The 25,716-nt window shown below is 43.8% G+C and overlaps 1 protein-coding gene across 6 annotated transcripts in view; it reads left to right on the top strand.

Annotated features, from left to right (window-relative positions):
• Positions 1-22,046, top strand: part of Clip4 (CAP-Gly domain containing linker protein family member 4) — an 84,135-nt gene extending 62,089 nt beyond the window's left edge. For all 6 annotated transcript variants that reach the window (XM_021229257.2, XM_040730770.1, XM_040730767.1 and 3 more), the window contains 5 exons: positions 2,414-2,548; positions 5,284-5,407; positions 8,621-8,685; positions 11,370-11,442; positions 19,851-22,046. In XM_021229257.2, the coding sequence (XP_021084916.1) occupies positions 2,414-2,548; positions 5,284-5,407; positions 8,621-8,685; positions 11,370-11,442; positions 19,851-20,172 (719 nt within the window). In that variant the 3' untranslated portion in view covers positions 20,173-22,046. The remainder of the gene's footprint in view (positions 1-2,413; positions 2,549-5,283; positions 5,408-8,620; positions 8,686-11,369; positions 11,443-19,850) is intronic.
• Positions 22,047-25,716: the final 3,670 nt, after the last annotated feature.

The raw sequence follows: 25,716 nt of genomic DNA on the forward strand, positions 1-25,716 counted from the left end.
AGACTCTGTTTCCCTGCCCCTTAGGAGAGTGAGCTGTGTGTGCCTGTGTGTGTGCCTGTGTGTGCGTGTGCCTGTGTGTGCGTGTGTGTGTGTGTGTGTGTGTGTGTGTGTGTGTGTGTGTGTGTGCAGGTTGTTCTTAATGATTCTCACAATGGCCACCACCTACAGTACCTATACAGAACCAGTATTTTATTGTGGAAAATGTTCACCATGGTGGTTTTTGTTTTTTGTTTTTTTTTTTCTGTTTAAAAATACATTTTGGGGAAGCTGGAGGTTTGGGTCATATTTCAGGTGATTGCCTGGGACAATGAGGTTGTGGCTTCAATCCCCACCCCATAAAAGCAAAACCCCAAATCACCTATGGTGGGGGAGTCCCTAAACCCTCAGCAGTGGCCCTGATACAGTAACCTAGAGACCAGGATCTGAAAAGTGGGGAGTGGAAGTTGGGCTTGGATTTGATTCTATGATGCAGTTGCCCTCCCTCCCCTACTCCCCACTCTGGCCGCTTTCTCTCCTGAGTCCTGGGGGCATCATGCTCTTACTTCCGTGTTTGGGATTTTTTTTTTGTTTGTTTGTTTTTGGTTTTTCGAGACAGGGTTTCTCTGTGGCTTTGGAGACTGTCCTGGAACTCGCTTGGTAGTCCAGGCTGGTCTCGAACTCTCAGAGATCCGCCTGCCTCTGCCTCCCTGCTGGGATTAAAGGCGTGCACCACCGGCTCCCCCCCGTGTTTGGGATTTGAACTTTTGACATTTACTTGATTTTAGAATTTGTGTGTGAGAGTAGAATTACCCCCTCTCCACCTCTCCGCTGGAACAAGCAGTTCCAGTGTGTGCCTGTATACTTACTGTGTTTCCTTCTTATGCATTTGAGGGCTATGTTGACCTAAATAATAGTACAGATGAAGGTAATGATCAGAATGAAAACAAAAATCACCTTTCACAGGGTAGGGGCAGAGAATGGGAGGTGTGTGTGGCTGTGGGGGTGGAGTGGAGGAGTCCATGTGTGAAGGCCCAGAGACATTTCCATACACTTTTCTGAGTGTGTTGTGCAGTTTTGCATTGGAGGGAAGGTGAACTGTAGAGTCAGACTAGGCTGGAGGGTAGTGAGTGGGCTCAGAAGGAAAGGCCAGGAGAGGGAGAGGTGGGGAGGGCTTCACTCTGGACCTTGGCTCCCTGGCTGCCGCTGTTACCTGCCGGAGCAGTGGGCAGGCCTGAGGTGTCCCGGCCCTGGGTCTGGGTGTCATTCTGGCTGTGGCACCTGTGAGCTGTGCACACCTGTCTTGGTTAGCTTTAAGGTCAAGCTTTCTTCCTCATTCACCTTTTATGTAGAGTTTGGTGGTTGATGTGGGCCTCGCCAGGGCCCAGTGGGTCCACAGCTCCGTCTTCCCAGGCTCATGCTGGCTCTCCCTTCCTACGGTTGAACCCCAGGCATTCACCTAGAGTTCTCTAGGTCTTCTCAGAGGGTCACTGTCCAATCTCCACTGGCTACCAATAGGACAGGGCCCAGGATTCTTTCTTCTAGATTCGCACTGCTTTGAGACAGTATTTCTCAGATACCAGATAGCAGGCGTTTTAGTGGTAGTTTTGAATTAAGTTGAAGGAAAGCAAGTTGGGGTAATCAGGATCAATCATAAGTTTGCTATTACATTTTGTTCAGGATCAGTGTTTTAAATGTGTACTGTTTGGGATTTAGGAATATTTGCACAATCTACTACTTAACTATCTCTAACCAGAAGCCCTGAAATCTTAAATCCTTCAAATCTGAAGCTTTGAGAGGTGGTTCTGGAATCTGAATGTGAATTTGGGAGCATTCAGACTTTGGAACCCTGTACATTTTGGACTGTTGTTTGGGCTGCTCAGCCTGCGGCAGTTTCACCGGGAACTGCGTTCCTGTGTGTCACTTACACGGGTCGGGGTAGATGTGTGTCACTTACATGGAGTCTGGGTAGATACGGCAGCCGTATGCTTCGTGAGACTAGGACTTGCTCCATGGGTCACATCTGTGCCACCACTTGGTTTCACATGTTCTTTCTCTGTTGTCTGTATTTACTTTCATGCTGTAGCATTGAAGGTGAGTCACCGTGACAGGAGGCGGAGCTTGCACAGCCCAGCTTCTGTACATCCGAGGTTGTGTTGAAGCAGAGAGTGTACCCTGCTGTTAGTGGAATTCTTTCTCTCTCAGGAACAAGGTTTATGCATCCCCACAGCAGTGGTTCTCTCAGGGAACCTTGCTGGCCTTGAGTGCCTTGACCTTCTCCTGAGTGACGAATATGTAATGAAATACCCAACTAGCCAGACTAGTTAGAATACTTGGAGTCATTTTTGTAACTACTGTGCGTTTTGAGTTTTTTCCTCCCTTTGTTTTCTTTTCTCTTTCCCTTCCTGCCCATATTTCCAACCTACCACTTCAACAGGTTTGAATTCTTCAGCACCATCTACAGCAAATAACACCCGCCGTGAAGGGGAACTCCGCCTTGGGGAAAGAGTGCTGGTGGTGGGCCAGAGAGTGGGGACCATTAAGTTCTTTGGGACAACAAACTTTGCTCCAGGTAATGCACCCAATAGTCTTGGCTCAACATGAGTTTTGTACAAAAGCTTTAAAACTAGAGCAGCAGATGGGATTTAGTCATGGGACGTTCTCACTTCCCGGGTCTTGTGGATGACAGCAGAGGCAAAGAGAGCATGGGAAGTAATTCGAGATTCAGCCATTTGTATGGACTGACAGAGATCCATACAGTTCTCTTGCCAGTTGTGTTTAACGTTTGTCTAATACTAAAATTAGTTCTGACTTCCCTAGTTTATTCCTGCTGACTGCAGAGTATGCTACATGACTGGAAAGCAGTTCAGGGTCAGTCCCCTCTCCACCCCCTCCAGGATAATCCTGGAGTTGAGCAGGTAGATGGACCATCTAGCATTTATCAGAATGGCTTGAAGAGGAAAGTAAATATAAAAGTTGTTGTATATCCTGGGTCCTAAAAACACGTGTCTGCGAGCTTAAATAATCAGCCTCATCCACCTAACACCGCATTTCCTAAGTACAGATTGGTGCCAGAGAGGTGGCTCTTGCAGAGGACCTGGGTTCAGTTCCCAGCATCCACATCAGGTGGCTCACAACCTCTGGCAACTGTAATTCCTGGGGATCTGACGCCCCCTGACCTCCGCCGGCACTCATACATGTGGTGCACAAGAACTCCCACAGTATCACATGCATATACATGAACAGAAATAGATACATATTTTTAAAAGGTAAAGATGATTTTCCTTTGTATTTCCTAAAATGACAATTCTAACTAGAAGCCAGTCACATGGAGCCATGCCTTTGTGTTTTCAGTAGCAATATGCCATATTAACACATGGTGGCATTGTAGCATTTCAGGAAAAGGTTACCTACAGTATCTATTGAAAAAGAAAAGTTTGTTGTGCAGCATTCTGCCAAGACCCATGAAGGAGATGAGATTGTACTCTGTTTGCAGACTAGCAAATTAGCCTGCCACGATGTCGTAGATGCTGGCCAAAACCGTTAGCAGTCCTAGGTCTACAGGACTGTAGTGCTCACAATATTAGCAGGAGACAGAATATTCATCTCTCTGCCCCATCTCCCCGGCTGGGCCTGAGAGGGCCAGGCAGCACCTGCACACCCAGAAACCCATGTTCTAGAAGATGAGTCTGAACCTTTAGAAGTATAGGCAGGGTTCTTTGAGCTGGGCTTTTTGTCATCATGTCTGCCCCTGCTCATGAAGGAGCCCCCACCGCTCACCAGGAACGTCCCCTGCTGTGTATGAGAAAAGCATGAGAACCATGGTGAATCTTCTCCCAACACATTCTTTGGGAGTAGTGCCAATTTAGTTAGAGTCAGTGCCTTTTTTGAGCTGTTTTAGAGTCCAAGCCTCCCTTATGTCTCACACTAGATAGTGTGTGCTTCATATAGCTCTCTCTTAGGCTATTTTCACAACCACCATGCCAGAGTATATCTATTTCTACTGTATGTCATGCATTTTCAACAGCTATCATAATTACATAGCAGAAATGTAGCCAATTAGAATGGGACTTTTAATTAAAGAAAACAATTACATGGAATGACATATCAAAGGCAGAAGGAAGTAAGACTGGAAAATCATAACTATTGTACTCAGAAATAATTCCAACCAAACTAACCTGGTTTAAGCAACTCAGAAAGCTTATGATCTATTTTCAAAGAATTAGTGTGGTTAAACAAGAGGCTTGTGGATACTGCTTATATGGCATAGTAGGGTCACTCAAATGTAAAAGACACTGTCTGTGCTTAAGTCTTTTCAGCCCCAATCTTAGTATAGAATGGGCCCAGGTATAACATTAAAAAACAAAACAAAAGCAACAGCAGCAAGAAACCAAAATGAGAACTTACTCTGAGTTGCCTTTTAAGGTTCCTGAACTTGAAACTGACTCTGAGCTAGTAATCTGAAAGAAGGAATACTTTATATGTCCTAATTTGTATGTAGTGAGTTGGTTGATATTCACTTGCTTATTCTTTATTTGTTACTGGTTGTAAATGACCAAACGGGTCACCCCTGTGCTGTCTTCTCGGATCACGAGTGTGTAAACTGTGAGGTGTGTGCTGACCTTGGGCACCCTCAGGAATCCTGGATGTAGGAATGTACTCATTTTTAGCTCATGCTGCTGGGAGTGAAGCCATGCTGCTTTGGCTTTAGTCTCTCCAGAGACTCGCCTTCCTCTGAGTGAGGCCCATAGATACTGTCTGTTAGACAGGTTCTCCTATTACCAAATCTAAGACTTTTCATTTAGCTAGAAGATGGAGAGACATCACTATGCTGCCCTGTGTTTTCCGTGTTATCTCCGCCCTTGTTTAATTATTTAATGACTGTTTGCGGTGTTCTCCTCTTGGGAGGGTGAGTGAGTGCGGTCCACGCTAGGATTTATGCGACTCAATAGCATTCTGTGCTGCTCTCACCGAAGCATGCTACGTTAGAGTCAAGGACGGCTTCTTTTGCATTATAGTCTTAAGATATATCTTGGTGGGGCTCCCCTTGTGTAATGGCTAATTCTCTGCAAATCTGAGTTTGTGCGTTTTATTTTTCTTAATGTACTGCTGTGCAATTATGCCACTACAACATTTCTCCCACTTTTCAAATTTTCAAGTTTTATTTTATAATTTTATCATTTGAAAGCTTAATGATCATGATGATCTTCCATCATCTCGGTCATTTGTGAAAACACTAAGCCATCTAACTGCCTAACGATTGTGAATGAAGTGTGATGCTTTTAAAATGCAATATTCATGTTCCAGGGTATTGGTATGGCATAGAGCTGGAGAAGCCCCACGGGAAGAATGACGGTTCGGTTGGAGGTGTGCAGTATTTTAGTTGTTCTCCGCGGTATGGAATATTTGCCCCACCATCCAGGGTACAGAGGTGAGAAGACACTGGGATATGTGTCAGTTTACACAGACTCTGCAATTCCTCGTGGTACCTAGGGACCCTGATGTCATCTAGAAGATAAGCACATGCATTCCTTCAATGGGTTAACCGGCTACCTTCTTGGGAGGGAAGGCTCATGGGAAGCTAAATTTGCCTTGCTGAGGATTTGCAATTTTAAAAACCTCCTTTCTCCCTCATTTGCAAACCCTATGAGTGTGTGTGTAGGCTATTAGAAGTGGCGTTTGCTGCTAAGAACAGTGCGAGGAGTAAGCTTAATCTGTCATGCAAACAAAAGTAAAAATGCTCTCTGATTGCTTCAGTCACATCCTAACTACATTAAATTTCCTGCCAGCAGGCACCCATTCATTCTCCTACAAACCTAATGGAACAAAAATGGCTTTTTCCTCTGATTCCCTTAGTTTTCAAAAATAGATAGGCAGTAGTTCTCTTGGGGAAGCGAAGTCTCAGGGGCTTATGTGTAACAAAACTTCCTCGGTGAGACAGTGTACTGGTTGCCATCTCTGGTTTTAAAAGCAGACTGATCCAAAACACAGGCCCTCCTGAAATTCCAGTGAAATGTGGCGCTGGGAGGCTGGCTCTGATTTTCAGAGGCTGGAAAAGTGATGTGATCTCAGGGCAGGATACAGCATACATGATGTAACTAGACTTGTGAGATGAGAACTGTATCAGTGTCTGGAGTCTCTCCCGGTTCCCTTTTAACTGGATGCTGATGGTTTCTGGGAAAACTCGGGTTTTTAAAAATCATATTTCTTTCTCAGTATCATTTTCTTACTGAATAACCACATATGCCTTTGATGTTAATTTTCTTCATTTCTGGTGTGCTTGATACATTATTCTTTTCAGCAATAAAGTCTTCAGCATACAGTGCTTTGTAGTTCTTAAGGTGTCTTCCTTTCAGTGTTGTTTCTCTTGCTACTAATAAATACCTGGCCAGGTGAGTTGGAAAATGACACTAAGTATTACCAACCTTTATCGAGCATTTAATGGTAGGCTCTCTACTGAGCACCCAAGTGGCATGTGTCATTGTCGTCTGCAGGCCCAGGGAGCCATGAATTGCTCTGGTTATTCCCATCTTACAGGTGGGAAAACAGTGTTCCAGAGAAAAAGTAGCAGAGCTGAAGTCACATGGCTGAGTAATGGAAGGGCTGAACTTAGCCCAGCTTTGTTATTTTCCTGTTGGCCCGAATGCCCATGATTTTAGTGGATGGCACTTACCAGTACGGGGACACCATCCCCAGTGCTATCTCAGTATCAGTGACTAAAAGCATCCCTTGGGGCCCAGAGAGCTAAGGCCAGCCGTGCTCTTCTCCATAACCCTGTAATGGGGGATCCTGTGGCTCCTCGGGGCCCGGGTCTGGCAGATGATTGACATGTACTTTGCACCTGTTTGATTTGTCTCTCACTTGTGAGGCCTGGACTGTGTCCCATGTTCGGTTACCTAGAGCACAGAGCTGGGTATATTTCAGGCCTAGTGGGCACCGTTGGCTCTGACTCCCAGTGCCGTGCTTTCTGCCTCACCACAGCCTTCCCATTCATGAGGCCACACTTTCCCTGTGGTTTGTGTTTTCACTGCTTTGTTTACAGAGCACACGTTGGATTCACGCTGTTTTACTTGTCTTCCCTTTGGTCTTTCCAAGGTAGTACATTTGAAAGCAACCCCCACTTCTTAAAAGAAACGTTTCTGTTGAAATGAACCGCTGTCTCCATCCAGCTGTCTTCCTGTCATCTTCTGATTGTCTCATTCATCATCATCAAATACTATTAAGTGTCTTTTAGCACTTTGTGCTGTGCTAGGCATTCCGTGAGCAAACAAAACAGACATGGTCTCCGGTTTTAAGACATTTCTAATGCAAGCCAGCTTGGAGCTTTTTAAAGGCCTCACTGGTCTTCAGGACGGGAAGATTTTAAACTTGGGGCTGCTGGAGACTGTCTGGGTGACTAGTCATGCTCTGACCTCTAGCGCTTTGGGATCTAGTGCCTCAGGATCAAAGCTGGCTTTTTTATTTCTCCCCTCTGCATTTTTAGAATGGGTGCTTGCCCCAGGATCCGCCCACACGATTCCTCTGTTTGAGTAGCTTTCCCAGTCTATGTGTCATTACACAGTTTTCATTTAGTGAATTGTCCTGGTTAATAATACCAGTGGATATTCTTTAAAGGCAGTCTAAAGAAACTTACTCACTAGGTCACATTTGACCCCTCCCCTGACTCTGATGGGTCCTTGTGAACATGTTATTCGTGTGTTTCTGTCGTTGCTGCTGGCACTTATTTCTAATGAACTGGTCACTTCCAGAAGTTTCCTCTCAGCTGTCCATCACTACTTCATTCCAGTCCCTGCTGCTTACCTGGGGTAGGGTCTGTGTCCATCAAGCCCTTCTCCATCGTGGTGTGCTGTGTGTCCTGAAAAATGATGCATGTGGACCGTGGGATGCAGCTGAACACACCGCGGGGCTGCAGGGTTTTTCTGATGGGAAAAAAGTGTGTCGGGGGAAGTGATTGACAGATGAAGGCCTTGCAGGCTTAGGTCAGTGAAGGGCTGAAAGAAAATGAGGCTTTCAGGACCTGGCTTTTTAAAGAGAGAGAGACCTCACTGGGGGGCAGCCCTTGCAGTGGGGGGCAGGGTCAAGCATAGAAGCCTGTGGATTATATTGCTGTCCAGGTTACCAGAAATTCTGACATCTCTTTTTTCAATATCAGAATTGGTGATTCTTTTATAATTTTATTCTTACATCTATTAAACTTTGCATAAAATAAACTTATCTCCATAGTCTTTAGTGTTACCTTTGGAGATAAATTTGAAAGGAAAGTCAGAAGTCACTGTGGGTTCAATTCCTGTACTGGGAAAACAGCAGCAGCAGCAGCAGCAGCAGCAGCGACGACAAAGTAGTAATGGGCAGCAGATACAGCACAATGGCAGAGCTGTCACATAAATGTCAAAAGTCAGGTCTCTGTCAGATGAGCTGAATTTCCCATGCTGCCCGTGCTGTGCAGTGATACCCTGTCTGTGTGGGGCCTGCCTCCCATGCTAGGGTAAAGCCCTTTCCTGGCTCACGTGGCTGCCCAGTCAATGCTGTTGAATGAATGGGATAGAAGACATCAGTGTTGATGTGAGAGCATCATTTGAGAGTCCACCCTAGCTGGAAGACCAGCTACATCTAACCAGGCATGCTCTGTTTGTTTTATTCCCAGACTATCAGACTCCCTGGATACACTTTCAGAAATATCTTCAAATAAGCAGAATCATTCTTATCCTGGTAAGATGATGGGTTTTAAATTCGGTTTAAGGAATTTCTTCACTTTCCCTCATTGAAATGTATTTTTACTGTTCAGTATCTGAATCAATATCTCTCCACCAAAGAGTATCTGGAATGCATCTGCATCGAGCATGTAAGCCTGGAGCGTATCCGTTTCCTGCCTCCCAGCTGTGTTGTGGAAACCCTGAGTCCCACAGCCCTCTCCCCTGCCTCCCTTTTGTGTATCCCACCCTAAGGTTGTGAGCCTTATAATTCCAATGATTTTCTCCATCTTTTCTACTGTATGCGGCAGTATCAGTAAACAGAGTTTTGTTTCCATTGCCCGTTACTTTGTTTTTGGCATGTCTGTGGGGTGTGTGACTGACGGTGTAGTTGCGGATCATTTTTGTTACATCCTGTTTTTATTTTTACTAATTATACACACGAGGAGAACTTGCCCTGGGGTTGGTAAGCATAGCCACCCTCCCTGTGCTCTCCCTAGGGGACGCCAGGTGTCTGCACTATGTACTGCTCTCAGCCACTGTTCCCCTAACTCCACAACTGGTGTCTTGTTGGGCCTGGAAACAGTTGCTGCTCTGCTAGATTTAAACAGTATTTCGTTGTGACTTTAATTTTCTTTTCCCAGATTTTAATTAGTTGATGTGGAAGCAGTTGGTCCTTTTCAGTTTTGAATTTGTGGGGTGTACACACACACACACACACACACACACACACACACACACACACACACACACACTCACACACACACACACACACACTTCCTTCTGTCTAAGCCTCTCATTCTTCTTTTGGACCATTTGCTTCTTATCTTGCTAATTTGAAGGTTTCTTTGTATATTTTGGGGATGAATCTTTTGTTGGTTTTGTATGTTACAAATATTTGACAGCTAATGACATACCTTCACTTTTCTGACATCTTTGGTGAGAAGATTTCTTTAATTTTTATGTAGTCAAAGAATAAAACAGTTTATGGTTTTCGATTTTTTATATTAAGATTTTTTTCCCATGAGACAGAAACCTTAGTGCTCTTTCCTGAACATTGTTATAAGTTTTGGTTTTGTGTTTCACGTTTTTCAGTTTACCCAGAATTGACTTTGTGTGGGGTAAGGATTTAATTTGATTTTCTTTTCCATTTGTGGATAGCTGTTTATGAAACATTTATTCATATAATGACGATCCTTGGCTATTTGTTGCAGTCAACTCCTCGACCATAGATTGTCACCATTCTAGTGAATATGTATTGAGGTGACATTCCTGGTGGTGTATGGTGCTGTGTGAGTTTTCTGGGCCACTCTGACTTGTAGGTGGATGTGTATCTCTGGCACTTTTCCATCTTTACAGTGTTCTTCTCCATTATGTCTGAGTCCCTTGTCTTGTGTGTATGTGTGTGTGTGTGTGTGTGTGTGTGTGTGTGTGTTTATGGATATTGGGGGCATACCAAGATCCCCCAAGTACATTTTCAGAGAGGCCAAACCATAAAAAAAGAAGCCAGGAGAAGTTACCAAGTGCCAAGAGAGAGAAGGAGAGACAGAGACAAAGAGAGAGTATGATTTTGAGTCAGCTCAACAGTACATTCTATAAAATTATAGTTGTTTTAAATTGGGAGTTATTTTAATCAAGAGATTTCTTCAGGCATGCCTGAATTTGAAATCTATTTTCTCTCTGTAACTTTACCTTTTGTGAAGTCATTTAATCTTTGAACACTTTTATATGGAAAGGGTACACTGAGGAGCTCTGAAGTTTATTCTTCAGTGTTTTGTTACTGGAATATTTTTAACAATAGTTTTTGAAAAACATCCTTTCCATATGATTATCAAGATTGTAATATTTAATCATATACTGAGTCCATTTTACCAGCATGTGACTTAGTGTTACTTAGTTTTCAGGAAATCTTAGAGGAGAAAGTTCCAAAAGTTATGTCTTGCTCATCACTTATTCCTGTGTGAGCAGAGCTTGGCAAAGAAAGCAAGGATAAGAAATTGTCTAGAAATCTAAGCTAGTTATGTTCTGAGTAGGCACTTGTTTAATTTTTGTTGTGTGATACTGTTCTTGTGGAGATGTGAACAAGCGTTTACTCACTCCATGTAGGAACCAACAACAGACCAAAGTAAGGATGTCACCAAAGTCCAACTTGGTGAACCAGTGAATTTTATTGAGGCTACTTACAGGAATGTGGGTGAGAGATTATAGACAGTTACATCACCAAAAGCCCACCCCAGCACAGGGGCAGACGCCTTATGAAATCTAGAAACCCGGAGTACAGTGAACTGCCCACAGGCAGCTCAGTGGGCTGGAGGGTCTCTTTCAGGCAGCTCAGTATCTTTTAGGCAGATTGACTTTCAAGCAGTAGGTCTGGTCTCTCATCTTTTGCCTGTGTAAACTCAGGAGGGAGAGGCCTGTGGGATCTGGTCAGTTTTAGGGACTTCCTAAGGCTTTTGAATTGTTTACTTCCTGATCTTAAGGCACTTCCCTGCAGGATGAGGGGTTTTTATCTTAGAAGAACTGCAGCACAGCAGTTTCCTCCAGAAAAAAAAAAACCCCAAAAACAAAAACCAAAACCTCTTGGTGTCATAGAACATCTGTAGTAGTGATTAAAAATAACTCTTTGTAGCGTTTATTGAAAACAAGAGTTTATTGAAAACCAGTGATGTGTTTTCCTCTTTTGACCTTTGCTCTCACATTTAGGTTTTAGGAGAAGTTTCAGCACAACCTCTGCTTCTTCCCAAAAAGAGATTAACAGGAGAAATGCTTTTGCCAAGTGAGTATTGAGAAGACTTAGGAAACTGCCTTTCAAGATGAGCATGCCAGGATTCTGTGAAGGAAGAAAAATGGAGTTTTGTATCTCGCACCCTGCTCGATAGAATGGTAGCACGTAAGAGAGAAAGTGTGATCCGTATGTTGAGTTCTCCCTCCCTCCTTTGAACGCTCAATTAAAAATGTCACAGTGGCTAAAAGCAGTGCGCTGCATGTGTTTTCTCTTCTAAGAGGTCAGTATGGCCACTGAGAGAAGCCGGGGTTACGTTGTGGTTCCACTGAGTAAGGTGGGCTGATTTTGAAGGCCTGTTTACTGAATTAATCAGATCTGACCTAATACGCTCACCCATGCATGAAAGAAATGGAAGGCCAGTCTGCTTAAGGCAGTTCTTAGAATTATTTTTTTAAAGTGTTCTCGATTCCCCTAGTAGTGTATATTGCTCAAATCCATCACTGATTTAGAGTTTGAAATTGGCCTTCCCAATCAAATAGCAGGGAGATTAAGGACAGTAACTTTATGCTCCGAGAACGGAGGGAGGAAAGCGCTGACCCCTGGCCGGGCAAGTGGGGGCAGGAAGTAGTAGTAACCAGCTCTTCCTGTGGAAATAGCAAGAATGAACTTCAGGGGTGTGTAAACAGAGTGACTGACACCAGTACCTGTTTACAGTAAGACCTAAAGAATAAAGTATTTGTATTAATCCTTTGGCAATGTCACATGCACACAATTGTTTGATCATATTCCGCCCTTACACCTTCCATAGTCATCCCATACTTCCCCCTCCCAATTCATGTCTCTTTTTTAAGTCCACTGAATTCAGTTTATACTCCCATAAACTCAGAAGCCTGGAGGCATTCTCTGGAATGTGATGGACCTACCAGCAGCCACACTCTTAAAGAAAACTCACCCTCCTTCCCCCAAGAAGCCATTGACTGCCAGAAGTTCCCCAGCTGGGGTGGAGGTGGTGGCTGGTGATCCCCTTCACCCTTGGTGCTAGAAATGTTTGACTTGTTCTTGTGCAGGTCTCATGCAGGCAGCCACAGCTGCTGTGAGTCACGAGTGGATCAGTCCTGTCGTGTGCAGTAGACACCACTTCACTCTAGTCCTCCCTGACCTCTGTTCTCACATTTTTTCCTGGCCCCTTTTCCACAGTGATGCCTGGACCTTGGAGTAAGGGGGTGTGGCATAGATGGTGCATCTGTGGCTGAGCATCCTGTAGACTCTTGTTCTCTGGACCTTGACCAGATGTATCTGTGCCAAATGCATCCACCACATGAAGAAACTTCTTTGATGTAGTCTGAGAGCCACACTAGTCTGTGGATATAGGAATGTGGACTTCGAGGGTAATTTGATACTATGCCCATTTAGCAAAATAATAGTAGTTGGTCCACCCCTGAGGCCGGTGGGTTTCCCAAACACGGGTTCTTGGCCAGATTTACAGTACCAGGGTGTGTTTTCTCCCACGGAATGGTGCCTTAATCCAATCAGAAAACAGTTGGTTACCCCCATAGCATTCATGCCACTGTGGCTCCCTTGGGGGTATTTTGCCACACTGGTCCTTAGCTGTGACCCGCAGGGTGCCCTGACAGCTAAGACTGCTGGTGACTCTTCTTGCCAGCAGCCTACGTAGCACCTTCTACATAGGGAGAAAGTTTCCACTCAGAAACTTCACTTCGCCATGTCTTGTGACTGAATTGTGAGGTGCGTTCAGCAGTAGGGTCTTACCATCAGTTTCTGGTGGGCAACTAAGAGCAGTGGCAATAGCTGGTATTGTTCTGGGGGTTTCTAGGTCACCCCTGGCCAGCAGCTTGAGGGGAGGTATCCCATACCTGACACTGAGTCTTTTATTTGTCAGCCTATGCTGCTTGTAGGAGCATAATCCCATGTATAGGACAACTTCAAATAAACTCCCTTCATTTTTAGGATTTATTGTTGTTGTTATGTGTGTATGCATACATGTATGTGCATGCCCATGTGCACACACACCAGTGGGGGCCAGGAGACGTCAGATCCCTGGGAGCTGGAGTTGCAGGCATTTGTGAGCTGCCAGGGTGTGAGGATCCAAACTCTAGTCCTCATGATAGAACAGTGAGCACCAAGCATTCTCTCCAGCCTCACTTACATTATAAAATGGTGGTTTCTTTATGACTTTCCCAAGCATCCTTACAATCAATTATCCTTTGCCTAACCTCGTCCTGTGATCTACACCCCCCCACCCCTCCCTACTTAAACATCCATTCCCATTATTCCCCTTTGCCCCTCCTACCACCTGTGTTCTAGTAACTCCCCTCCTAACATTCTCTCCCACCCCCACCAGTGGCCCCTTTATAGTTTCCTGGCTTCATAGGTACTCCAAGTTAAACAAATTGGAAGACCCAATGCTAGGATCTACATAGACGTGACGGCAGGTGATACTTGTCTTTATGGATCTGGGTTACCTCGGTGTAGTTTTTCAGTTTCATCAATTTTCCTTCAAATTTCATAATTTCCGTTTTCTTTACAGATTAATAAAATTCTGTTGTGTAGGTACCACATTCTTATCTATTCATTAGTTGATTAAAATCTTGACTGTTCATATCCTCCCCATTGTGACTATAGCAACAGTAAACATGGATGAGCATGTGTCTTTGTGGTAGGAAGTAAGAGTCCTTTGCATACATACGAAGGAGTTATAGCTGGGTCAGATGACAGATCTCATTCTGGTATTTTGAGAGCTGCCACACTGATTTTCATAGTGGCTTTATCAGTTTTTCCTCTCACCAGCAGAGCATAGCGTTCCTTTCTCCCCAGAGCTTATGCATTAAGAAAGATGAAATTGGGGCTGGACAGGTGCTCAGTGGTTCGAGCACTGGTGGTTCTCTATAGAACTGGGGTTCAATTCCCAGCACCTATATAGCCCCTTAAAACTGCCTGCAACTCCAGTCACAGGGGATCTGATTCCTTCTTCTGGCCTCTGCAGGCACTATACACATGTGATGCACAGACAGACATTTAGGCAAGATATCCATATGTGCAAAATAAATATTAAAAATACAAATATTAAAAGGAGTGATTAAACTCAAAGTTGTTTTAAGCATTTGTTTTTACTTTATGAGTGTTTTGCCTGTGTGCATGTCTGCATAGTTTACACAGTTGGTACCAGTAGAGGTAGAAAAGGGTATTAGGTCTCCTGGAACTGGAGTTACAGACTGTTGTGAGCCACCAGGTGGGTGCTAGAATTGAACTTGGGTCCTCCAGAAGAGCTGTCAGTGCTCTTAACTGCTGACACATCTCTCCAGCTTAGTTTGTATTTCCTCAATGGCAAAGAATGGATGGTGTATCCTTTAAAAATATTTCTTAGCAATTTGTATTTCTTCTGAGAAATTATTGTTTATTTCTGTTGCCCACTTTTTAGTTTTTCGAGACAGGGTTTCTCTGTGTAGCTTTGGAGCCTGTTCTGGAACTTGCTATATAGACTAGGCTGGCCTTGAACTCACAGAGGTCCACCTGCCTCTACCTCCCAAGTGCTGGGATCAAAGACGGGCACCACCACCGCCTGGCCCTATTGCCCACTTTTTAATAGGGCTGTTTGCTTTCTTGGTGTTCTGAGTTCTTTGTATATTCTAGACACTGATCAATCTTCTGTCAGATGTATAATTCATTGGCAAAGATATTTTATGGGATATATCCCATATATATTATGTCATCACCTGTCTACCTTCCTATATACCTAAGATGCCTACTACCTGTCTACCTGTCCATCCATCATCTAAGTCACTCATCTGTCTGTCTGTCTATCATCTACCCACCCTACCCACTTATATATCTCTACCCATCCATGCATCCACCCACCCTACCTGCCATCCATCCATCCATCCATCCATCCATCCATCCATCCATCCACCCACTTCACCCATTCATCTGACAAATTATCCATGCATCCATGCATTTATCCACCCACCCTCCTATCTGTTATCCGTCCGTCTGTCCATCTGTCCGTCCGTCCATCCATCCATCTAAACATCCATCCATCCATCTTCTATCTTTGCCTTTCTGTGGGCTGTGTCTTCATTGGATTAACTGTTTACTTTGTGATACAGAAACTTTGATTTTGTGAAGTCCCACATGTCGATTGTTGGTTCTGTTTCCTAGGCAATTGGGGTCCCATTCAGAAACTCCTCACCTCAGCCTATATTTTCTGTACTCTCTTTGTCTAGTAGTCTTAGTGTTTGGGGTTTAACATTAAGATCTTTGATCCATTTGGAATTGATCTGTTTGCAGGGAATGAAGAAGGATCAAGTTTCAATCTTTATGTGAACATCCAGTGTTCCCAGCACTGCTTGTTGAAGATACTGTCCTTTCACCAATGTGTATTTTGGCATCTTTGTAAACAATCAGTTGGCTGTAGCCATGGGGTCTTGGTTATATCTTGGTTCCTGCTTCTACTGCCCCTGTTCAGTGTCTGGCTTTGTGTCAGTGCTCTCTAGGGTAATTTGAAGTCAGGGATGGTGATACCACCAGCAGAGTTTTTATTGTAATGCTTGTTTTGGATATCAGATATCTGAGGTCTTTTGTGTTTCCATATGAACTTTAAGATTATTTTTTTTCAATTTCTGTGAAGAGTTGATTGGAATCTCGATGTGGATTACATTGAATCTGTAGATTACTTTTGGTAAGACACCTGTTTTCACACTATTAATGCTACTATCCTATGTGCATGAGAGGTCTCTCCACCTTCAATCTATTTCTCTAGTGTTTTAAAGTTTTCATTGTATGTGTCTGTGACTTTATCAGTTAGGTTTATTTCAGGTTTGTTTGTTGACTGTTTTGAGTATTATGGTTTCGTTAGTATATAGGAAGGATATTGGTCTTGGCATGTTAATTTTGTAACCACTGCTTTGCTTCACATGTTGGTCTAGGGATTTCCTGATGGAGTTTCTGGGGGTCTTTCATGCAGAGTTGTGTTATCTGCAGAAAGGGATACTTGATAATTTCAGTTAAAAATCCAATAACCATTAGTGGTTAAATAAAAAAAAACAAAAGCAAAAACAAAAACCCAACAATAACCAAAAAAGGAGAGAGAGAGAGAGAGTGAGAGACAGAGACACAGAGAGAGAGAGAGACAGACAGACAGACAGACAGACAGACAGACAGGCAGGCAGGCAGGCAGGCAGGCAGGCAGGCAGGCAGGCAGGCAGGCAGGCAGGCAGGCTGGCTGGCTGGCTGGCTGGCTGGCTGACTGACTGACTGACTAGGCGTGGAACGAACATACCTTAGATAATAAAGACTACATATGGCAAACCAATAGCCACTGTCGTGTTAAGTGGAGAAAACTAATATGAGAAGCCCACTTGCCCCACTCTTGCTCCATGTAGGGCTTCAAGCCCTCACTAGAACCTAGCTAGAAATACTCTTTCGTTATATAAAACACGTAGCCCCAGTGTTCGGGTTCCTGTCCCTGGGAATGTAAGGCTTGAGCACTGTGAGCGGGAAGTCCGGGTGGCTCTACAGAGCTTGCTAGTGTGTTGGGATTTGCCTAGAGGGATCTATGTTGAAAAGTGAGTTGACGATGATTGATCTGTGTGGTGCTACATATTTTTATTTGTATGGAAATAGACAATGCCTTCAGAGTGAATGTGGAAGACAGAGAGGGTGAAATCCCTGTGTGAGGCTAAGTGGGATGTGTATACATGAGGCACATGTTGAACGTTCACAAAATGGAGCTCATTGCCATTATTTTTCTGAAAAATTGCACCAGGTTGTTGTGGGATGTTTGTTCGCACTGACACTCGGAGACTGTTTAACCTTGAATCAGGTGGTGGAGTTAGCTACTAACTGGCCAGAATTAACCATAGAGGTTTTGGAGGACCCAGGAAACATATAGAGAGGCACAGGAAGTAGTAGGGAGGGGCTTGGAAAGATTCTCCACCTTTTAGTTGGGGAAGGAAAGAGGAGGTCACTGGTTGCTTCTCTGCCACTTCTCTAATCAATCAGTGTTTACCCCAATATTTGACTCCTGAGTTTTTTATTAGTAATAGGAAATTTTAGATAAACTCATCAGGTTTAGATAAACTCATCACATCCATTTGGTGTGAATTTGGAGAATGAATGAACAGAAGATGCTTTTGTGTAGGAACAGAACTCAACTGTTTCTTATGAATTCAGTAAAAATGTGTTTCTGTGTATTGCATTATGCATTTGATGTGATAGATAGTTATAAGTGGTTTAATTTTATTTACTTCCTCTGTTTCTTTGACCCCTCTTTCCTCTGAAGTAGTTCTTCATATTGCCCAGGCCGTCCTTGAACTCCTGATCCTCCTGCCCCAGCATCCTGACTGCTTGTATTACAGCATAAGCTGCTATGCCTGGATCCTTATTTTCTATTTTAAATCAGGGTTTCACCATACGGTGCTGGCTAGCCCAGATCTCACTCTGTAGCTGAGGTTGTCCTTGAACTCATGATCATTTTGTCTCAGTCTCCCGAGTATTGGAATTATATGTGTGTGCTATTATGCTGGGCTCTACAAGTATTTTCAGGCTGCAATTCCTTCACATTTTGGAAGGTGTGGATTAGAGAAGTTTCTGAGCCCTGGAGTCCTAGCTATAAATTTTGAGTCCTCTTCCTTTCTTGCTGGGTGACTAATAGAAACAAGTGAGATATTGTATGCGATGGCATCACATTTAAAACCAGAAACTGGGAGCTGGAGAGATGGCTCAGTGGTTAAGAGCACTCTTAACCTGGCTTCATAGTCGGGAAGGCCAGAGTTCAGATCTCACAACCACACAAGTCAGGTGTCAGGAAACGCTCTAGCCCCAGCTGTAAGGAGGGTAGAGACAGGAGGATGGCTGGGACTTGCTGGTTTCCAACAACACGAGCTCTAGGTTCATAAGTAGGAGTGGCTTCAAAAGAAACAAGTGGACAGTGTGGAGGACACCTGATGGCCTCTTCAGCAGACACACGGGCTACTATGATACACTCATACACCCTGAATGAATCTTTTGAAAATGCAGACAATAAAGCATAAAGTTAGTAGGACCCTCTTTACGGTAAGATGTCAGGCGGTTTTGACAGCAGTGGGCACGGGAAGGGAAGTACGGGCCCTGAGGTAGAAGACTCCAGGCACCCTTGGCAGGCCCTAAATAATCATTCTGGGTGGTTCCGAGGGAGAGGGCATCAAGGTCCAGGTGAAGATTCTGTTGTGGATATCGGGGTCAGCTGCCCCTGTGGACACAGAGAAAGATGGGCGTGGGGCAGTAGAGGGAGTCCTCACAGGCAGTGTGGGTGGGTGGGTGGGGGAGCCCTGGAGGACAGCGTGGGTGGGTGGGGGAGCCCTGGAGGACAGCGTGGGTGGGTGGGGAGCCCTGGAGGACAGCGTGGGTGGGTGGGGGAGCCCTGGAGGACAGCGTGGGTGAGTGGGGGAGCCCTGGAGGACAGTGTGGGTGAGTGGGGGAGCCCTGGAGGACAGCGTGGGTGGGTGGGGGAGCCCTGGAGGACAGTGTGGGTGAGTGGGGGAGCCCTGGAGGACAGCGTGGGTGAGTGGGGGAGCCCTGGAGGACAGTGTGGGTGGGGGAGCCCTGGAGGACAGCGTGGGTGGGTGGGGGAGCCCTGGAGGACAGCGTGGGTGGGTGGGAAGATTTGGAAGACAGTGTGTGTGGGTGGGTGGGTGGGTGGGCTTGTTTTCTAGCTTCTCTGGCAGTGTGGATTTTAGACATAGGGAGACACTTAATGTCTTTATCTAAAATTTATTTTACAAAGTTACAGGTTTTAAGATTTGTTTTCATATAAAGAAATACTTTAAAGACAGCAAAAGAAAATTTTAATTTACTACATTCAGAATGCCAGTTTCCTGTTTTAAAAATATTGATATTTATTTCCTAATTGTTTACTGAAATTCTCTCTCTGTGTGAGAATGTTTATAAATATATATACCAAATAAATATATATTTATAGATATAAATTCATATATTTATAAATAACAGGGTAATATTAAAAGAGACAAAGAGACAAGCATTTAGAAATTGGAAGTATATTCCTGATAACTGCTATTTCCAAGTTTTAAAATTATAATTTCACAAGTAAAAATAAAGGAAAGAAAAAATCCAAATGTCCTCTAACTGTATGAGTGCATATTGCCTTTTACATTTAATTAAAAAAGAAATGGTGATACTAAAATAAAAAATGTCCTTGTGGCAATAGAAAAATAAAAGAGCAAGATTTATAATTTAGATTCTTCTGAGGAATAGGAAAGTAAAAGTGAACAGTAACGTCTAACGCTATATTGCTCAAAACTAAAAACAAAGTTATTACTCCAAACTTGTCTCGTTTGTAAATTTAATGAACGTGGAAGTGGCGGTAGGCGTTCCTCCTGTGCACGTGGAAACTGCATCCAGTGGCTCCATGTGTAAGGCCGGTTCTTCCTTTCCCTTCTGGACAGGTCCAAGACCACCCTGCGCCGCAGCTGGAGCAGCAGCACCACGGCAGGCGGCCTTGAGGGGACCGCGAAGCTGCACGAGGGCTCCCAGGTCCTGCTCACCAGCTCTAACGAAATGGCGACCGTCAGGTACGTGGGTCCCACGGACTTTGCCTCCGGCATCTGGCTTGGACTGGAGCTCCGAAGTGCCAAGGGAAAAAATGACGGTGCCGTGGGTGACAAGCGCTATTTCACCTGCAAGCCATACCATGGAGTGCTGGTTAGACCAAGCAGAGTGACCTACCGAGGGATCAGTGGGTCAAAGCTCGTTGATGAGAGTTGCTGAGTTAAACGACTAAGGCATTAAATGAGCTCCTCTGAGTATGCGTGTGTGCCAGATGTAGAGTGGGGTCTATGGCAGAGGGTTTATTTTATTTAGATACTAGGTAAAAGCTGAAAGTACAGTAATCTTAATTAAAAAAAAAACTCCAAAAGGAACACACATATGAACTTTGAGGGTCATAGTTCTTTTGAAAATTTCAAAATAAGCACTTTTAAAACCTAGGTCCTGAGTCAGGCATTGGTGGCGCACGCCTTTAGTTCCAGCACTCGGGAGGTAGAGGCAGGCGGATCTCTGTGAGTTCCAGGACAGCCTCCAAAACAATACAGAGAAACCCTGTCTCAAAAACCAGCCAAGCAAACAAAGAAAGAATGTGCTATTAAGTTATGTGTGATGGTTACTTGCCATTTGACTTAATTTTTGCACATGGTGTTCTGGTCTTCACAGAGGTGAAAGTTTTTACCATCTTCATAATGCTCATGTGATCTGTTACCTGTCCAAGTGTTCTGGAATGTTCCTTTCTGTCTGTGGTTGTTACTAAAAGTACCTAGAGAGCAGTGGCTGCCTAACTTGTGTTTTATGTTTGGTAAACTCACAGGCCCCTGTGAGCAGTTAGAACTCGGGGGAAAGGTGGGCTTTGGCAGTGTCTGCCCCCCCCTTACACCCATTGCCAACCACAGAGATGGAATTCCTTCCCAGAACAACTCACTAGTCGGTTAACAGAGTTGAGAGTGAGCGCGGGTCTCCTGACTCAACGCATGCTTTGCACGCAGTATGCCCTCAGGTTTCCCCTCTGTGCTGGACTGCCCCATCCGTATGCACCACCAGAGGCTTGCAGTTAAGTTTATGAACTCAAGGCAGAGGTATTTGCACACTTATTTAATGTTGTATGTTCCTGGCACACTAACAGCACTTTGAAACATGATGCACTTTTCTTCTTTTTATTTTTTTATATTTTTGGGACTTTGCCACCATTTCCTCCTGGGATATGAACAACCTTTAAGAAGTATTTCGCAGAAGAAAGTAAATTGAAATGTGTTAGGCAGGGTGTGTTACCTGTTTGGATGTTCATGGTGTCTGGGCTTGGGGTGGGCGGGGGTTTAGCTGTAGCTGCTACACAGCTACAGAACTGTGCTGAGGAACTCATTGTCTTGGGCACTTGTTAAACTAAGCTTTACCATAGTGATGGAATAATGTCACACATTCGTCTTGTGGATAGGTATTGAAATTTCTGTCCTGTTATGTGTAAAAATTCATTCTCTGTTGTAAATATTTAGACTTGAAATTATCACACAAATTATTGGAACAGTTTGCTTTCTGAAATTAGAAGTATATCCTTCAGGATGGAGCTTTCTTTATGCTTAGAAATATACTCTGCTGAACTGTTTTGCAATATGCTGTCTTAAAAATCTAAATCTGGTCACTTGGTTGCCTTTTTGTTTTTTTAAGTGTGGTATTTCAAATAGAGTTATTTTCCTGAAATATATTTGCGAACTCAAGCTGCTTTATAATCAAGGAATATTTTTATTGATTGAAGAAAATGACTGCTGCAATTCAAAAGTGAACTTATTTTATTATATAGATGATTTCTTAAAATCTATTTATACCATAATATAAAATCCACGACTATAGTGAGCCTGGGGATCTGTAATTCTTCCTGTTAAATACTAAACACTGTATGTTAGAGACAGCAATGCCAACACTGAACTTATTTTTGAGGTCAAAAACCAGTTCTCTTCATATTTAATTAAATCCTCATAGTGTATATGCTTATGTATGCTACATGTGCAGGTTAGGTGGGGTTTTTGTGTGTGTGTTTTGCCTATTAAATTTCATTCAGATTCACTTCTTGAATCCTAATAAAAAGGGAAGATGCTGGACCGGTGTTGTGTCATTACTCTATCTGCAACTCTCCTCAGTGTTTTGGGGTCTGTGTGCTCTGAGCTCTACCTCCATCATAATGACTAACGTTTGCCCTATCCTTGTAATAAAGAGTCTTAAAGGTCTTTAATGTATTACTTTATTTCTTCTTTGAGATTGCCATGCATGTATGCAATGTATTTTGATCATAGCTATCCAATCCCCACTTGCAGTTCCTCTCAGAGGCTCCTCACCATGTCCCTCTCACCACCTTTCCCTTCCCTCCCTCCCTCCCCCTCCCTCCCTCCCTCCCTCCCTCCCTCCCTCCCTCCCTCCCTCCCCCTCCCTCCCCCTCCCTCCCTCCCTCCCTCCCTTCATCTATTTATTTTGAACAACTCACTAATTGTTAGCACTGCCCCTCTATATGTGCATGGGTGTAGGGCCATTTACTAGAACATGGGCAACCTCCCAAGAGCCACCCTCTTAAAAAAACTGATTCTTCCCCCCCAGGCAGCCTTCAACTGCCGGTATTTCCTCCCTTCCTCACCCATGCTGGCTCGATGTTCTACAGGCAACCGCAGCTGATGTGAGCTCATGAGCACATTGCTTCCGTCATGCCCTGAAGTTTCATCCTTTTTACTCACCAAGGAAATAATGTGATTTTAGCCACCCTTCTTTAGCATCCTCGAGGAGTTACTCAAGAGTGTGATTCTACAGTTTGATAAAGTTGCTTTCCTCTCCTTCATTTGGCTGTAGTTTATTGGTTTTCCCAGAGCAGGATGGAACAATTTGAGTTTTGGTTAAAAAGCTCTACCCTTCCCCCCCCCCATTTAGAATGCTGTGTTATATTTCAGAGTAATTAGGGGAGAGGTGATTTTAAGTGTTCAAAAATGTTCTAATTCAAGTGATTCCTTTACGAGCGAAACCGGGTTGAGACAGTAGAATCTTGGTGGGAATTCTCTACCCTCCTCCCCAGAGTGCCATCATGTTTCCCAGCCCCCGCTTCTCATGTCCCCTACCTGTCATGCGCCCCACATGTTCTTGCCCCATGTTGCTTCACTTTTCTCCAAAGCCATGACCAATATTATGCTCTTTTCTCGTGTCCTGCACTGGATGGAGGCTGGATTCTGATTGCTCTGTTCATCACGTTATCCTCACACCTAGACCAATCCTCGGCACCTGCCTGCTGTTCATCAATGCGTAGAGAACAAGCAGGCCCTGAAGGCATTGATGACTTAAGTACCTAGTGTCAGAGAGGTGACACTGAGAGAGGTCAGGGGACAGGTTCATTCTACTAGATACACGAGGGAAGAGGACAAGAGGTTCATTTGTAGCATCCCAGCTCTGCCCCATGTCGAAGTTACCTTTTCGTTACTGTGATAACACACCATGACCATGCCAACTTACAGAAGGAAGAGTGTATTTGGGCATATGGCTCCAGAAGTCACCAATTGATGGGGGAAAGTCCTTCTGTGTATATGTTTGTCTTATTGGTTGATAGATAAAGCACTGTTGGCCAATAGGGAAGCAAGATAGGTGGGACTAGGAGCTGAGGAGGATTCTGGGAAAGAGAAACACAGGAAGTCACGATGTAACCTCCAGAGGAGTAAAAGGTCTGGACCCTTTCTCTGGTAAGAGAAGGGGTAAATACTTAAGTCAGAGATAGCCAGTAAGAAACAGCCAACAGCTTCATAATTTATATAGCCTCCTGTGTGTTCATTTGGGACTGATGCAGCTCTGGAACCAGGCTGGCGGGAAGACTTCACTCTACACACTTCTAATGAGGTGGAACTTCCTAAACCTCTCCAAATAATGCCACCATCTGGGGGCCACTTGTTCAAACACACAAGCCTAAGGGGGACAATCTCACTCAAAACACAACACCCTGGAAGAGAGAGAAGGAAGAGATAAGATGCTAATGGAGAGAAAAGGAAGGGAAGAAGACAGACAGGGTCACCAAGACAGCTCCCTGTCTGTGGTGTGACCATGACTTGGATCACAGTCCTATGTGGCTCTCATGGAGAGAGCTAACTGTACCCTGTGAAAGTGTACACCACGTTGGTGTCTAGTACTAAATAGTTTCATTTTAGAGCTTGAGTATGAGGGTGTTTAGAATTTGTGCTAATAATAATTAAATTTTATTGATCAATGGCTAGAAACATATTAGAATCGTTTTAATCAGGGAACATTGTTGAGTAATTTTAACTATTGGCTAGGTATTTGTTATCTAAATGATTGACACAGAGACATACAATATATATCACAACATTGCAAGCTAGTAGGAAAATTTATGAATAAATTATGCCCTTTACTTCACTATATTTTGCTTATAATACAAGTACACTTGTTAATAAAAACTCATTGTCACTTGTGGTTTTAATTAAGGTCCTTGGGCATTCCAGTCCTCATCTACCATGTAAAAAGCTTGATTACACCAAAGACATTTCTAATGAGGCTCATGATTGGTCGACCAAGCTATACTTATAGGATGTGTTAAGATTCCATTACAGTGTGGTATGATGCATTAACCTAGGCCAAAAAAAAAGATTTTTTTGTTTCTATTAAAATTTTTGTGAATGCTGTGTACCAGAGGGAGAAAAGTGTATATGGGGAGATTAAAGTAGATGGACCTGTATTTCTGCCATTAATGTGACTTTTTTCCCACTTTTTAAAAATTTAAATTAGAAACAAGATTGCTTCATATGTCAATCCCAGCTCCCTCTTCCTCTCCTCCTTGGGGGGATCTCCAAAGTCTGTCATTTCATCCAGGGCAGGACCTAGACCCTTCCCCATGTGTCCAGGCTGAGAGAGCATTCCTCTATTTGGAATGGACTCCCAATGATCATTCATAAACCATGATAAACACTGATCTACTACTCAAGACCCCAGTGATTTCTGTGGCCTCCTCACTGAGACTACATTCATGGAGTCTTGATCAGTCCCCTGTTGGCCTCTCAGGCATCAGTCTGTGCACCCCACTTTTAATTGGATTATTTGGTGTTTTGGAGACTAGCTTCTTGAGTTCTTTATAAATTTTGGAGATCAGCCCTCTGTCAGATGTGGGGTTAGTGAATAACTTTTCCCATTCTATGTATTGCTGTTTTGTCTTGTTGACTATGTCCTTTACCTTAGAAGCTTCTCAGTTTTGGGGGGGTCCCATTTATTAATTGTTGGTTTCAGTGTCTGTGCTACTGGCGTTATATTCAGGAAGCAGTCTCCTATACCAGTTCATTGAAGGGTACCTCCCATTTTCTCTTCTAAGAGGTTTAGTGTGACTGGATTTATGTTGAGTTCTTTAATCCATTTGGACTTAAGTTTTGTGCATGGTGATAGACATGGATCTATCTGCAGTCTTCTACATGTCAGCATCCAGTTATGCCAGCACCATTTGTTGAAGATGCTTTCTTTTTTCCATTGTATAGTTTTAGCTTCTTTGTCAAAGATCAGGTGTTCATAGGTGTGTGCGTTAATATCAGAGTCTCCAATTCCATTTCATTGGTCTACCTGTCTATTTTTGTGCCAATACCAAGCTGTTTTCATTACTATAGCTCTGTAATAGAGCTTGAAGTCAGGGATGGTAATGCCTCCTGAAGTTCTTTTAATGTACAGGGTTGTTTTGGCTATCCTGGGTCTTTTGTTTTTCCATATAGAGTTGAAAATTGTCCTTTAAGGTCTGTGAAGAATTGTGCT

Source organism: Mesocricetus auratus, unplaced genomic scaffold (assembly GCF_017639785.1).
Source record: "Mesocricetus auratus isolate SY011 unplaced genomic scaffold, BCM_Maur_2.0 Super-Scaffold_100024, whole genome shotgun sequence".
In the NCBI taxonomy this organism is placed as follows: Eukaryota; Metazoa; Chordata; class Mammalia; order Rodentia; family Cricetidae; genus Mesocricetus; species Mesocricetus auratus.